At 48.3% G+C, this 15,510-nt stretch overlaps 4 protein-coding genes across 4 annotated transcripts; all 4 read left to right on the top strand.

Moving 5' to 3' along the window:
* Positions 1 to 394: 394 nt before the first annotated feature.
* BDW43DRAFT_252114 (uncharacterized protein) lies at positions 395 to 1,809 on the top strand. Its single transcript, XM_032039824.1, has one exon. It carries the CDS (start codon positions 502 to 504, stop codon positions 1,564 to 1,566), a length of 1,065 nt encoding a protein of 354 aa, XP_031903129.1. The 5' UTR covers positions 395 to 501; the 3' UTR covers positions 1,567 to 1,809.
* Positions 1,728 to 2,516, top strand: BDW43DRAFT_268067 (uncharacterized protein). The gene has a single exon (XM_032041073.1). The coding sequence runs from the start codon at positions 2,053 to 2,055 to the stop codon at positions 2,323 to 2,325; it is 273 nt and encodes a 90-aa protein (XP_031903128.1). The 5' UTR covers positions 1,728 to 2,052; the 3' UTR covers positions 2,326 to 2,516.
* A 338-nt stretch (positions 2,517 to 2,854) lies between these two features.
* On the top strand, positions 2,855 to 4,252 carry BDW43DRAFT_298377 (Rcd1-like cell differentiation family protein; the record flags this gene model as incomplete). Its single annotated transcript, XM_032044544.1, has 4 exons — positions 2,855 to 3,332; positions 3,407 to 3,562; positions 3,623 to 3,998; positions 4,075 to 4,252. The coding sequence occupies 4 exons, from the start codon at positions 2,855 to 2,857 to the stop codon at positions 4,250 to 4,252; spliced, it is 1,188 nt and encodes a 395-aa protein (XP_031903127.1).
* A 766-nt stretch (positions 4,253 to 5,018) lies between these two features.
* On the top strand, positions 5,019 to 8,177 carry BDW43DRAFT_252065 (putative PHD finger domain protein). Its single transcript, XM_032039823.1, has 5 exons — positions 5,019 to 5,417; positions 5,528 to 5,625; positions 5,691 to 5,910; positions 5,964 to 6,815; positions 6,871 to 8,177. Exons 1-5 carry the CDS (start codon positions 5,247 to 5,249, stop codon positions 8,053 to 8,055), a joined length of 2,526 nt encoding a protein of 841 aa, XP_031903126.1. The 5' UTR covers positions 5,019 to 5,246; the 3' UTR covers positions 8,056 to 8,177.
* Positions 8,178 to 15,510: the final 7,333 nt, after the last annotated feature.

The raw sequence follows: 15,510 nt of genomic DNA, 5'->3' as shown, positions 1-15,510 counted from the left end.
GGGAAAAAAAATAGAAAATCTCTATCAATGATTTAGCCTTAATCTTAAGATCTCTTTTCAAGGCGATTGGCTGTTGCTTGTGTTTAGTGTAGAAAATCCTGGTGGTTGGGTTGGGTACTGAAGTATACAGGGAGGCTGGGAAAACAGGGCTTCAAAGCAAAGCTGACGGTCACTTACCGTCTCTTCCTCACCAGGATTACCTTACCCCCCTCATCCTTAACCCCCTCATTCTCTTTTCTGTTTTTTTTCTTTTCTTTTTTTTCCCTCTCTCCAAATTTCTACTGTAGCTGCTTGTGAGGCTTGAACATTCTTTCTGACGTGATTACAAAGATTGAAGAATTGTTGTTATCCTTCGTTTTATGAAGCTCTTATCGATACTGACCCATACATACTTACTCCGGGGTGGCCAGTATTGACATCGCTCGTGGTTCTCGGGTCTGGAGAGGGAGATCAAGGTTGACAGTCTGCTCGTGAACCCCATCATAGATATCTCCGTTCACTATGCACAATTCTCGCATACTACATTCAGTGGTATCCATACTGACCCTACTGGCGCAAGCCCAGCACTCTTCTGCTTCCCCGTTGGAACTTGATGAAGCCAACCTCGAAAAGCGCTGCGAAAATCCCTGTGGGTATTATGGCCAACTCTGCTGCACGTCTGGCCAGACGTGCAGCACCAGTAGTAATGGTCAGGCAGTCTGTGCAGATGCCTCTTCCGGCGGCAGCTGGCAGTACTTTACAACAACCTTCGTCACCACGGAAACAGACGTGTCGACAGTTACTTCTACATGGAGCAGCTATGTAGGACAGACGACGGCCGTTGGAGGCGGCTCAGGGAGTTGCAAGGCCGAACTTGGCGAAACTATTTGCGGAAAGACCTGCTGTGGTGCAGCCTATGTCTGTACCAACAACCAATGTGTGCTCGGGAGCTCTTCAATCTGGGCCACCGCTACCGCTACACCTCCCGTACGAGGCACAAGTGCATCTACTATCACGGCGACTGCTTCCGCGACAACTACACAGGGCTTTGTCGCTCCTGTTGGCACCGATGGTGCCACACTGATTGGAGAAAAGGCGCCAGACAATGGAGGGCTAAGTGGTGGCGCAATCGCAGGTATCGTCATCGGAACCATCGCTGGTGTCTTTCTTCTCCTGCTTCTTTGTGCTTGCCTGTGTTGCCGCGGTGCCCTAGAAGCCTTGTTTGCCTGCCTGGGTCTCGGTGGGAGAAGGCGAAGAAAGGAAACGACATATGTGGAAGACCGGTATTCCCATCATGCGCACGGTGCACCGCCGCCCGAGCGGCGTACTTGGTTTGGCTCCCGTCCGTCGGGGCCAGCGCCTGCCCCTAGAGAAAAGAAGAAATGGGGCGGTTTGGCGACACTTGGGATTATGTTGGGCGCGCTTGCTCTGTGTCTGGGACTGAAGAGGCGCAGAGACCGCGATGACGAGAAGAGCGACTACACTTACCCGAGCTCATACTACTACTCCGATTATTACACGAGCGCAAGTATGTGTCTCCTTCTTTTTGCACGGACTCTTACACCGTCCTTACTGACTGCTTTATAGGTAGTGCAAGTTCGGATAGACGGACAAGAGATACTCGGCGGACGAGGGACACGAGGCAATCCAGGAGATCTCGCGCACGCTCAGGACGATCATGATTGATGAAATGACACAATGAATCAACGAGATTTTCAAGACCACAACTTCGTTAATGATCCCAAATTTTTTTTTTTTTTTTTTTTTTTTTTCGCCACGGTTGATTTTTAGTCGAGCATATATGGCGCTGGTTGGCATTTTGTATGTTGTTTGTATCACCATGTTTGGTCTGCCTCGAGTGCGATACTTTTATTTGTTTTTGGACACTGGTATGTATGATGACGAGCTATGTTTTTCATGTTATAATGACCTTTTTTTCCCTTTCTCATTCCGGGTATAATCTGACGGGTTTAACAAAAAGAACGATGTAAATACGAAACAACGCAGTGACAATTAGTGTCATCTAGCTAGAAATACCGAGCAATAAAGAATCTTGCTTAAAATCATGTGGACATGTCTATTGCATGGAGGCGCTGGTGTCGGAGTATATTGAGCTCAGACCAAAAGATACAAACGCAGGTCCAGGCCTTTGACACAAAAAGACTTAAGAGGGTCGAGGATTGCATATACTTCCTGTACTGTGGATGGTGGCGTAGTATAGTAATAGTACTGTCGAGTCTAGCAACGTCTCGAGGCAACCTCGCATTCGTCATTCGACTGCTCAAGACCAATAATACTCGTGCACCTGCCGGAAGAACTCGTGCGACAATCCGTGTTAACGTGTAAGGCGGCTAGTAAGATGATCAATAAGAGGTAGGCTGTTTCACCTTAACTTGAAGCGAAAACGAAGAAAAGTAAGCCCTATAAAAGTGAGATTGTCTTGAAAAGGGTCCGAACGCCACTATGAAGGCCAAACGACTTCGAAAGGCAAGAATGAGAGAAGAAGATCGAGTGATTCAATTGAGATATGGTGAAAGCGGGCCGCGCGCACCGGGTTTTTAAGTCAAGTTAATGCACGGCCGGAACTTGCGTTCTCCCCGCCTCCCGTAGTCCGGAACTTCCTCGACTTCTCCATCCACATCGCTCACACTTCATTCTTCAACAACGCCAAATCGCACACTCTTACGTTCACCCCTCAAAGCAAACAACAACTACAGAAATTTGTTATTCATGAATTTAAATTCGGGATCAATTTCCTGACATCGAAAACCTTTCCCCTCGACGTCTCATTCCTTGTATCTCTGCCTCCGGTCGCTCGAGGTGTCACCACTGCACTCCTGAGGATTACGAGTCCCCGATCCTTCACCAGCCCGTCATGCTCCAGACGCAGACCCAACACGTTTTCTCCCATCAGCATCAATACCCTGCTGATCCATCCTGGCTGCAACATCAGCAGCAACAGCAGCAGCAACAGCACCATCAAGCCCAGCACCACCCGCACCAGGCCCAGCAACAGCATTCTTCCTTGGTGGCCCAACAGCATGCCCAAGTGCAGGCCGCCGCCGCGGCTGCCGCCGCAGCTCAACAACAGCACTATAATCGCATCGCTATGGCCGGCAACCCTGGTACTGGAAACCCAGCACAGGGTGCGGGTGCTGGAGGGTTGAGTGGGGATGGCGCTCTCTCAGGCGCAGTATCGGTGATGGATGGTGGGATCAGTGATGAGAACCGCAAGGTTTTTATTTGGGTTGCTGAGCTTCTTGACCCGAATCGCAGAGAGGCTGCTCTCATGGAACTAAGTAAAAAGCGAGAGCAGGTTCCTGAGTTGGCGCTTGTCATTTGGCACTCATTCGGTATGAACTCTTCGGACCCCACTCTGAGTGTGCGACTTGTCGGCTCTTGGATACTAACAATACTGTTATCGCAGGTGTTATGACTGCTCTGCTCCAGGAGATCATTTCTGTATATCCCTTGTTGAACCCTTCTCAGTTGACTGCGGCGGCTTCAAATCGAGTTTGTAACGCACTGGCTCTGCTACAATGTGTCGCCTCTCACAATGAGACTCGTACACTATTTTTAAACGGTATGTAACAGTCCGTCTTTGTCTCCACTCCCTGCTGGCTGACCGAAAATGCTCTTCCAGCTCATATTCCACTTTTTCTCTATCCTTTTCTCAACACTACCTCAAAATCTCGCCCGTTCGAGTACCTTCGCCTCACCTCTCTCGGTGTGATCGGAGCGTTAGTCAAGAACGACTCTTCGGATGTCATCAACTTCCTTCTCACCACCGAGATTATTCCGCTCTGTCTCCGTATCATGGAAACGGGCTCCGAACTGAGCAAAACAGTCGCTATCTTTATTGTGCAAAAAATATTACTAGATGACATAGGTCTTGCGTATATCTGTGCGACATATGAAAGGTTTTATGCTGTGGGGACGGTTCTAAGTAATATGGTCACTCAACTCGTGGAGCAGCAGACCGTAAGGCTTCTTAAGCACGTTGTGCGCTGCTTCCTTCGGTAAGTTTCAAGGCCATGTCTGGCCCCCTGACCGGCCCATACCTTGCAGTTATGAGCGTTTCCTGACCATTTGCAGCCTGAGCGATAATAGCAGAGCGCGGGAGGCCTTGCGGCAGTGCCTTCCCGAGCCTTTGCGAGACGCCACCTTCTCCTCTGTCCTCCGCGATGATGCAGCCACAAAACGTTGTCTTGCACAGCTTCTGATCAACCTTTCCGATAACGTGTCCGACGGCGCCCCAGGTGTTGCTATGTAAAAAGTCGAAAAGCATTGCTTCCGTTTTGATTTACTTGGTATATTTGACAACCTTACGATATGCATGGGACGGTCTAAGGCGAATCTGGGTCATACGGCGCAAATTTGTGAAATGGCAAAAATAACGGTATAACCAAGAAGAAAGAAAAAAGACTGGGAGAGGAGCACCGGAACATTGGGGGTTGGGGATTTTTCTGTGACCACTATGTAACAAAGTTTGCTATTTTTTCCTTCTTTTCCTTTTTTTTGCTTTTTTTCTTTTTCTTGTCTTCCTCATGGGTCTGCGATTTTCCTCCTTTATCCCATTTCGGTCATAATGATATAGGCTTGTGCGGTGGCGTGGATATGGATGGCGCTATCTTTTCTGTGCATTTTGCTACGATCCCTTTCCTCATTTTCCATCTGAATGAGATAGACTCTCTTTGAGCGAGATACCAGAATCTAGGTTTTGTTTCATGCGTTGGGATTGTATGTACGGGCGGTTGAGTGATGTTCTGGTCTGCAAATCCTGAAGCATGGTTCACTTTTCGCTATTTTCTTTTCTTCTTTTTTGTTTTTATTTTCTGATTCTTATTGCCATTAATCAGGTAGAAGGTTACCTTGCATATATTTGGTCTATATTGTTGCAAGATGTTTGATTGCAGGGGAGCTTCAGTAAAGTAAATAGCCAGGCTCCTTACGTGGCGAACATATTAAATAAAAGGACCCTTTTATCAGAGAGCTCGCTAAAAATCACCTGACGGGCCGAGGGTCTCGACGCGCCCCCGTGAGCTCATCTCCAATCTCGCAGACACGCCCAAGTCCCGCCCTGTGTTCCGCCACTACTTCTCAGTAATTTGTTCCGATTGAGCCTGAACCCCCCTATAATTTTTCTCGCGTGTATACACACCGTGATTCTTGTCCCCACAGAAAACAAACACCACTGAGCTGTGAAACCGTGGTTTTTGGTATTTGATCTTGCGCTAAGGCGCCGTTCATGCGCTCGAACCGCCGACATGGTATCGCGAAAGCGCACCCGTTCCGAGGTGGACACTGCTCCGGAGCAGCCACCTGAAGAGCCTGGTTTGCTGCACCGACTGCGAAATTCCTGGGAGTTTGCAAACCTCATGCAGTATATTGCCATGTTTGGAAAACCTATGAAGATTGATGAGGATTTTGGAATTGAAGTATGCATTCCTTCCATGCTCGCATCTATAAAATAGCCCTTTCCTCCTTCCTTCACTTTGTTTGTCGCGTGCGGTAGAAGCTAATATCTTCCCTTCGCGCTGTCTCTCAGGATCTGGAGAACGAATGCCTAAAACCTGGTTCTTCCGAAAAGCTTCTGGAAATTGGACTCTGCTTGCTTAAATGGGTTTCGTCGCATCGGGGTCTCACGTACGTGAACGGACCTCTTACTCCTTTACACCACGTGAAGTACTCACATAGGACGTTACTTTCAGGTTCGATAACTTCGATGAATACACGCGACGCCAGTACAATGCTAAAGCGCCTCATCTCCCTAACCCGTTCGGCTATGATGAGGTTCCGAACAGGTTCTCCGATTTTGACATATTCTTGAAGCTTCGTGTCCTTCACCAGCTGACCGTATGGACATTTTGGAATCCGGATCGCATCCGCGATAAGATGCCAGAGCAAAAGGAGGCGGACCAAACACAATGGGTGAGTATGCTCGAAACGGGATTGTGCCTCACATGTTACTGATACCCTACCAGCGCATTGAGGAATTAGGGTATGATCGCGAAGGGCGCTACTATTATATTCTGGACGATAACCGGCTTTACCGTCGCACTGATCCTCCGATTCCCCTTCCCCCTCCGAAGGCTGCCAAGTCGAAGACAAAAAGAAAAAGCGCCCGCGCTGTGAGAGCGTCGAAACGAAGAAAGGTCTCGGAAGCGGCTGCGGCTGAGGAGTCCTCGGATGGGGGCCATGAGGATATCAATGGAGATGTTCCGGAAGATCCTTTCAAGAGAATGAAGTGGGAATGCATTGCCATCACACTAGAAGACTATCGGCAGTTTCTGGACTCAATTCGGAAATCGAAGGACCCGGACGAGAAGATCTTGAGGGACCGCGTTGAGGAGCAAGTGCTGCCTGTGATTGAGAAAGAAGAGGAGGCGCAGGAGCGACAGAAGGCCAAGCGTGAAAAGGAGCTCATGAACTTGCAGCTGCTGGCTGGTGCCAAACGGTCAAGCCGAATTGCCGGAAAGGCTGAAAAAGAGCGACAAGAGCGGGAAGCTGCCGAAGCAGCACAAAAGCGCGAGGAAGAGCTAGCGGCGGCTCTCAAAGAAGAAGAGAGAATAAAGAAGATGGAATCAGACAGACGGACGCGCATCATGACTCGTGAACAACGTATCAAGGAGCGGGAACGCAAGCGCATCCTACACGAAAGTGAGCTAGAGCGGATAGCAGAGGAGCAAAAGAAACTCGAACGGGGTGAAAGCAGAATCTCCGAAAGACAGTTGAAATCTGAACTGGAAAAGCAGAGGAAGAATCTGGAGGATCTTTCCCAGGAAGATGAATGGGTCTTCGATTGTTCGGGATGCGGTACGCATGGAGAAAACCTGGTATGCTACTTTACGCCGTAATATGTTCTAGGATAGCTTTGCTAACCCTGGATAGGATGATGGCTCACATAGCGTTGCATGCGAGAAGTGCAATGTGTGGCAGCACAGCAAGTGTCTTGGGATTCGGCAGCAGGAAGCCGAGCGAGAAGATTTCCATTTCGTCTGCAAAGATTGTACGCGGCGAGAAAAGGAGGCAATGATGCCAAAGATCCCGCCATTGAAGTTCCGGGTTGGTTCTTCACCGTCTTCTGATCAGGAGAGCAAGGACGTCCAGGCCACAGCCACTTCTGTGCCATTTACACTGCCGCTGAACGGGTTACCATCTAAACCTGTAACGCAACAATCACTGCCTCCTCGCAATGCACCTCAGCCTATTCCTATGTCACCCGAGCGCCGGCCACAGTCTGCCCATGCCGCGTCTTTCGGCAGTCCTCGAGCTCTCTTCTCTCCATCTAAGGGTGCCAATGGTTATTCACCCTCTAGGGAAGCACCCCTGAAGTTACCATCAATCCAACAAGCAATGCACCTACCACCCAATGGTCGTGTCTCCTTTAACGGCGGCTCTTTCCATTCATTCCACTCGCAACGGCCGTCATCCTCCCACGCCACTCAAAGTCCAACTCTTCCCTCGCCTATCCAGAACCGTCCCTCGATGTCTCCTACTCAGGGCAATCGCGACGTTGGTCCCCTTGCTGGGTTCCCCCCTGTGCCATCATCAGACAACGCAGCCCCATGGACGCCTTACCGGCCACACCAGGCTCCGCGCCGGGACAGTGGACACTATGCTTCCTTCTCTTCGATCCATGGAGGGCACCCGTCCCTTGCAGCTACACCCAATGCTAGCCAGTCGTCGCCCCCGCAAAGTTCGCATTGCGGTGTTGCGCTATCAGGCATCAGTCCAACTAAGCAATCACCTCGCCCTGTTACTTCTGGGGGTGTAGCGGGTGCACCAGTTTTACCTCCCATCCAGAGACTTGAGCCGAGTCCCAAGTTGATGGGGCGAAGTTCTCCCGATGCGCCCATTCCACCACCAGTAAAGTGTATGACACCAGAGCAAGAAGAGCGCAGACAGCGTGAAAATGCTATGATGCTTCATGCCCAGTCTCACGCTCCCAACAGGCAACATTCGGCGATGTCGTCTCCGTCCCTAAACCGCATCCCGCCTCTAGGGCCATCTGCACTGTCACAAAGACCTGAATCATCGTTTCAATCCTCGCCCGGCCCGAAGACGGAGGAGTAATAGAGCATTGGATTTAGCCGTTATGTGTAGACGCTCCTCTACCTTCGCAATAACTTGTTAACTCTCGAATTGACCTAATTGCTGAGGTATATTGACCATTTTTGGATTCCTAAATCTAACACATACCCTTTCTAGGTTGACCGAGGAAGGCTCAGTCACATCGATTGACGTCGATTTTGGGTTGTGAAATCTACTGGATCGTGGTGGGCAGTGTTACACGGTCAGCGCAGGTATTTTGCTGTGATGGCGAATGTCGTGAGACCGGATAATATATCCCCAGCAAATGAGGTCAGCATCAACAGCGTACAAAATATTCATGAATATACTGTATCGATAGTATGCTGCAGGACATTACTCGTGACATTTACACCTTTGAGATCGCCACGAGTTCTTCAGGATTGCTTTATCTTTTTGTATTTTCCTGGAACGGTATTTACGCCTCCTCGTCTTCAGTTGGACCCCCCTGGTTTGCATCTTCCATGGGTTGATGGTCTATTTATTTTACACTTTCTACGGAGGTTTTAATACTTGCATAACGGGTTGGAAACGGAGCTATCCCTTTCTTTGTTGAAAAAAAGTTATTCTTGAATACAATAGGGAGGATGGATGGGCGTTTAGCTATGTGAGGCTCATAGAAGGGATGGATTCTATTCAGGGGAAAAAAAGGGAGCGGACATGGGCAGATAAATCTCTCCGGGGAAGAAATAATTTGGACGATATTAGAACTACTATAGATTAGTAGAATACTAAGAACGAAAAGAGAAAAAAAACTTTTGTACACTGGCTTCCGACTTGATTGGGATACAATAGCGAGGATCCAGGTAGATTTAGATTGGGGAGAAAATTTGAATGGGAAGTGAAGTATCAATCACATTGTGATAACCCATGTCCATGTTTAGCGCCGGCATATGCCGCCCTCTAATACGCCAGTATACACACCTTGCATCAGGCATCCCAACCCCTTGAATATTCCTGGATCGAGATTGCGAAGCTCGTTCACAGCTCCGTATGTACATACTCGGGGCCTTACCGATCCGATCTGCCCTGTCTGTTGAAATCAATTGATTGTCGTGAATTGATTTAGATTGGATTGGATAGTTGCGCATGCAAACGGAACGCCCGCATCAACAAACATGCATGTATGTACATACAAACAAGATGGATCACTCCTAGCAAACACAGATAGATATAGGACACAGGGATCGACTCAATCTCTCCATCGTTCAAACAAACCTCCCAACAAAACAGTCTCCCAAGTGAAAAACACGAGAAAAACAAACAACAATCGAAAACCACACAACCCAATTAAGACATTTTTCCAAATCCAAATCCCAATCGCAATACCATATGCATGCAAGTATGTACCGTGCGTACCCAAAAAAATTCCATAGACCGAAACCCCCAGTTCAAATCCCGAAAGCTTAATAATCGATTAAAAAAAAAAAAAAAAAAGACCACGCGTGGAGACAACACTAGACATAATGACACGAGTCAGGGACCGCCGACTCTAAGCGTACCGTACCTAAGTACTTAGACTTCCAAAGTTCCCCCAGTCCTTGCAACATGGAGCCTTTGCCCTCCAGTGGGGCCCGGAGAACAATAGCTGATATCCTTGCATTAGGGCTGCCCAATCATGGGGACGGGGACGGAGTATGACCCAGAATTGTATGTACATTGCAGGCTTTAGTACGCTGTATACTTTAGGAGAAACCAGATGCTAGATTGTAGTTAGATGGCATGACCTGACCTGGACTACGGAGACTAAGTACCGAAGGTAGGGTACAGATGTCAATGTACGGAGTACTCCGTACGGGGAGGGGAGTCCGGGTCATGATGATCAGTGGAGGTTGGGGTGTTCGGTGTCTTGGTGGGTTGTGGGTTACTAGTTGTCCAGGAGGTGTCTATCTAGACTTCTAGAGTTAGTAGGAAAGGAAAAATGGAAGTATGGATCTAATAGGCAGTATAGCATGTTGTTCTCTCAGTGACAGTTCGAGGCTAGTAGTAGGGAGAAGAGGATCCATACTTTGCTACTAACTTAACTACTACTTAGTGGAGCTGGGGTACATTACCTCACTAGTACTATTTGGAATTAGCCAGACGCTTACCTGGAAAGGGCAAATCCGGAGACCAGGAACAACCACGATTGGCCGTATTTGAACGCAACCACTGAATCAGCGCTGTGAACTCTAATTATTCGAGAAGTACAGGGTAGTAATAGTAGTAGTAGTTATAGTATAGGAGGTAGTACTCCTGCTACTTAGTAGATACGATCGGGTATCGGAAATCTTTTTCGCCGACCCCGATGTTCATGTTCATATTCAGGTTTCTATTTCTTCATGGCGTTTCTTTTTTTTTATAGGGCTACTTTTGGGGCGTGCTCACGGGCGTGTTCGGCTACTATTTCTCAATTTATGGGTGTATGTTCCATGGGAACAGTAGCAATGGGGGATGAGATTTACAATCGGACTTTTGAACTACGATGCTTGATCGCAGCGTGCCCCTCGTTCCTGATATGGATCACGATCCTTCGGGACTTTGATGCCTAATTGTTGGTTCCGAGTTCGGGGATCGAAATATCGGATGACTTAAGGAACCACCCCTGGTAGACTGTATAGTATGTATTGCCACTTACGTAGTTCAAGTGGGGGAGCTTCGATTTGCTTTTATTTTTTTTTAACATGCAGTGAGTCGTCGTATCTGGACTATCGCAAAGTTTCTACCAGTTAGATCTCTGGCCCTTGATACTTAAAATTAAGGAAGAGTATTTCCGCGGACTTGTCATTTAAGAAGAGAATTTAAGACTTGGCGTGATCCTTCTCATAGAGTTTTCTTTTCTTCTTTCTTTCTACATGTATATATCGATTTTTCTAGTGTTGGGAGATGATGTATAGAGCGTCTAGGGGCGCGGGAACAGAGACCAGAGGGATTTTTTTTTTTAAAAAAAAAAAAAAAGGGAAAGAAAAAAAAGAAAAAAAAGAAAAAAAAATTAGGTAGAAAAACAAGATCAAACGCAAGAGATGCACGTATACTGGGCTATCCTGGAAAAAAGTATTTTAAATCCTATAGTAAGTTAGCCCGTAATACCACGGGTGGACTTCCGTATGGGTAAGGAGCCACGATATGGATAAGGATTACTTTCGGATGGCCTGAGTCTGTCTAAGGTTTTCACCGGATGTCTAAGTCTTAAGAGTATCTTGACTCTATTCTCCCGGAGTTAGAACTCCGACTGGGTTGGGTAACGTCATATATCCAGCTGATGTTGAGGGGAGTGGAGCCTCCATCTTCTCTCCCTGTCTTTGTATATGGATCACCGTTACGAGGAGCCCTCCCATGAAGTCAATATACTATGTTTTACTATTGATGAAGTGGGAAATGTCGATTACACGGTATCGTACCAGATATGGGAGACTAATCAGCGCCCCGTGACAGGTGAGCTGTCATGTTTATTTTTATTTATTTTTTTTTTCACACCGTTTAACGGGGGCACAGATGCTGTCACGTTGCTTAATTTAATTTTAGTGTTCCCGCGATTATCGGTGACAGAACCCGCTTGGTCCGCTCTTTTTGGAGATTGGTCATTGGTCTAGGTCGATATTTTAAAGTATGGAACCCGATTTGATCCGGCCACTCAGGGGGTCGTTTGTCGTGAGGGCCTGCAATTCCTGAATGGATAGGTCCCATTGGTTGCTTTTCTCCCTCTCTGTCTCTCTCAAGTCCTGCTCAAAGGGGTAATTGTTGGCCATGGTAATTTATATGACACTAATATGTTTATCGTCCTATAGCTAGGTAGGGACAAGATGAGTTCCTTGACATGGCTATTGATCTAGAAGTCCAATTCCCGGCATATTAGCATTCGCTATAATGGAATAGTTCAAGCCTTGGGTTCTTACAAAGAATGGTATGCAGGTAACTTAATGGCCCTGACAAGCTACTTGCCTAGGAACTACTGTGCACTGTTGACCAACATATTCCCATGGCCCCTCTGTAGAGAACAACTTGTAATTTGAAAAAAAAAAGGGTTGCCGCTGTGATCCGCACATCGCATACTCAGTTTGTGAGGGAGCTGGACTAATACTCTCCGCAATAGCCGCGGGGCACAGGCGAAAGCAAATTGAACCAAATAGAGTCCCATCTCCGACCTCTCCTAGGCCTCAAGACATAGCGTCAGCTACTTGTACTGGGTGGGGATTTGGTATGTGTTCGATGTAACCGGCCCCGGGCATGGCCGGCGGAGCACATGGGGTCAGATAGCAACGCAAAGCTAGTCAAGAGGAAGCAATCTTTCCAGGGCTTGGCTTTCTTATCTGCCCGTCCCGGTCCAGGCGTCAATTTCCACTGGAAGCATCCTTGGTCCTGCGTACAGTACACTCGCCGGGGAGGAGGAGGGGTGATTTCTCCTCCTATGCTAGTTAGGGTAGGCAGCAAATATTGGAACAGTCGCTATTCCGCGAGCGAGGTGCTTTCAAACACGTACTACTCTGGTTGAACGGACTCTATTTTCATACTTTCGACTGGGTTGAACATATCCAATACTAGTAGCAAGGACGGTACTACCGGTGGATCCGTGGTCAAAGGCCCAATGGCCAATCGGTAAACGCCGTAGACGACAGTCAGGCCAATAGCAGGAAGGGATAAGCGCTCGCCATTCACAGAGCGTATCGGCGTGCTATATCGTGCATGGAGTCCAATCAAACCACTGTCGATGGAGATTCCAAGGGCAGGTGATCGATATGGTCGACAAGGATGTTACCTAATCAGAGCTAATCCACCTCACCTGAGGTCGAGGTTACTTGCCTAGAGTCCCATAGGGTATCTCGCTCTAGAGGGCTCAAAAAAGTTCGGGCAAGTGGACCGTAATCGGGGATACCAGCAGGGAATGAGACCCGCCGGTTCCAGTGTTCAACCGTGGGCCAATCCCTGCGTCAGTGCTCAGTGCTCACATCTTTTGGCTAGGTCTAGACTTTGTTGATTAGGGTCTGATCTATATAGGGATAACTGGCCTGGGCGTGTCTGTATCGAATCAGGTGACAGTCAACTCAACTCAGACATTCCCCAGACTATACGGATTGGTACATCCTCTTGATGAATGCTCCCCTCTGTGCGACATGATGTCCGAGTAGAGGCCCGTGGACTGTGGTGTATATGTTCTGTGTTACTTGACGGTCTAATCATAACTACACCTTCAAACTTAGCGTTCGGACTGCGCTTGACTAGTAACGTGGATACCTGTTTTCCGTCACGGACTCTATACCTAACGGTCCAAGTTTAGTCGGAAAATGCCCCACGCGAGGCATGCTCATTTGCACCAGTGACCTCATGCAGAAGTCAAGCTGTTGGACACTGCCGTGCGGAACCACATATCATATCACTACTGAAGTTTGGGGGCGCGGGGTGTTGATCCTACGAACCAAACCCTTTCTCTCCCGTGCGACATTTCGAGTTAGACTATCAGGGACGCCCGACTTCCTGCTTGACAAGTGGCACTGCATATCAGTTCACTCAACTGAGTCGGCCAATATCCTTTGCCTCGGAAGCCAATCTGTTCGCGTCGACCTCACCTATCCTGCTGTGTAAGTTCACTATCAGCCAATCACCGCCAGATTCCCGGTTTGGTTATTACTTGTCCCACGTTCAAGTGGTTTAGGTACTATGCGTCCTCTCACCAACTCTTAGGTAGAGCTCGTTCGAAATAGCCTCCAACATACAGAGGTCTGCAGCCGAGTTTAGCGCAGTGTGCATCGAATGCAGGTATCGTGGACATTTGACCAACAATCCTTATGTTTGCACCACGTTTCGTTGTCGAGCTTCGGAAAGGGGTTGACAGTATAGCTACGTCGTGGTATTGTCCGGTGACACAGCAATTATAGATATGTTTCTATAATCTGGGATGGATCTTGACAGTTGCATGACTTTCCATCGTGAGATGATCACCAATGACAGAGCCAGATTCTACCAACCAACAGGCTGAAATTGAGTCACCGTGTGAGAGACGTGGGAGGGAAAGTACGGACTCGCAAGTGGGAGCCCCTCCAGTTCCATCCCAAGTCCGATGAGGCACTAAGAAGCAGTCGATCCATCGTTGCGAGAGAAGATTTGACGGTTTCAATCCCATGTGTCATTATTTCCTAAAGAGAGTGCGCCACTAGCTTGCTCAGAGAGTGCTCATTGCTCTCTGAGTACTTTTAATTTCTCCCACATCCCCACGTGGATTTGAGAGTCCACGGTGAGGACGGGAGGTTGACGTCCGGAGGCAGTAACCGTACCGTCGAGAACGGCCTTACCATTCGCGCCCGCACCACCACGCATGGTTCTTTCAACTCTCCATGTTCTCACATTCTCGCGTGCTCCATGTTCTTTTTTGTTGGCTATTGTCATGTCCATAAATAAACTGACAATAAATAACACGCATGAAGAAGTTATGAAACATGCGTGAGGCAGATAAAGAGATGCAGAAAGCAGAGAGTAGCGTGGATATTATTAGATACAACGCCCGCCGGATCCGGCAACTCGAGACGTTATATCGCAGAAACTTAAGAGGGCCTCTAATCTTTGAGTGGAACACTGCCGTCAAGGTCAGTGAAAATAGTAAGCCTCGGTCCCAGTCACCAGACTCGAAGTTCAGTCCTGGGGCGTTTGAAACACGAGCCTAGCCCACTCTGGACAGGGCACAAAATCCAACAAGGGACAAGAAAGAGAGACAGAGAGAAAGGCCCGAGATAAAGCCTCTACGGATTCGGAAAGGTTGGTTTCTTGGCGCAAATCAGGTAATTTTCCAGAAGATCGACCCCGAGGCGGCTCTCCTGGAGAAGAGTTAGTGCTTCAGGGCATCCCTGCAGTAAATCCTTTGCGGTCATTTCGAAAAGCTGCAAGTAACATCATTGCGACAGAGAAGGTGATAGGTCAGGGTTACGCAGCCCGTTTTTGAGGCGACGTTGTGTTGCTCCGGTTGATAATCAAGCACCCGCAGTGCCACTGGGAGGGCCCATGATCGAGCTAGGAATGGATAGATTCAAATCGTGGGCTCGTTGGGATCGTAATTCCACCCCAGCAGCCGTCCGCAAAGCTCGATTGCGTGCATATACTATAGGAACTCACCGACACCGATAAGGTAATTCAACGTTTCCATGGACGCCAACACGGCTTCCATTGGACTTCTATGGCTTCGACGGACCATAAGATCACACCGGAGGAACAAAGAAAACCAACTCGAGCCCCTGAAGTTCCTGCGCAAGCCATTCCCCTCCGCCAAAGTCAATCCTCCCGCCTGACGGCGGTAGATCATCGTAGGGCACCAAGTAAGTTTGGTTACTTTGCGCCTCGCTCGAATCCAGCCAGGATCTCTATGAATTGGAGTTCAATTACGGATGGATCTAGCAGTGGACGGTCAGTATTATCTGCATGGGTGTAGTCAAAAATAGCGACCGACATACCACTCTGAAAAGATTCTCGAAGGGG

This window comes from Aspergillus alliaceus (assembly GCF_009176365.1).
Source record: "Aspergillus alliaceus strain CBS 536.65 unplaced genomic scaffold BDW43scaffold_9, whole genome shotgun sequence".
NCBI classification, from domain to species: domain Eukaryota; kingdom Fungi; phylum Ascomycota; class Eurotiomycetes; order Eurotiales; family Aspergillaceae; genus Aspergillus; species Aspergillus alliaceus.
This window is presented reverse-complemented; position numbering and strand designations above follow the sequence as displayed.

What these genes read in the sequence shown, in the direction of transcription:
- BDW43DRAFT_252114 (XM_032039824.1), top strand. Translation starts at nt 502, where the DNA reads ATGCACAATTCTCGCATACTACATTCAGTGGTATCCATACTGACCCTA.
- BDW43DRAFT_268067 (XM_032041073.1), top strand. Translation starts at nt 2,053, where the DNA reads ATGTCTATTGCATGGAGGCGCTGGTGTCGGAGTATATTGAGCTCAGAC.
- BDW43DRAFT_252065 (XM_032039823.1), top strand. Translation starts at nt 5,247, where the DNA reads ATGGTATCGCGAAAGCGCACCCGTTCCGAGGTGGACACTGCTCCGGAG. An exon ending in AGGCGGACCAAACACAATGG is followed by an intron (nt 5,911 to 5,963) that starts GTGAGTATGCTC and finishes ATACCCTACCAG; the next exon opens with CGCATTGAGGAATTAGGGTA. An exon ending in GTACGCATGGAGAAAACCTG is followed by an intron (nt 6,816 to 6,870) that starts GTATGCTACTTT and finishes AACCCTGGATAG; the next exon opens with GATGATGGCTCACATAGCGT.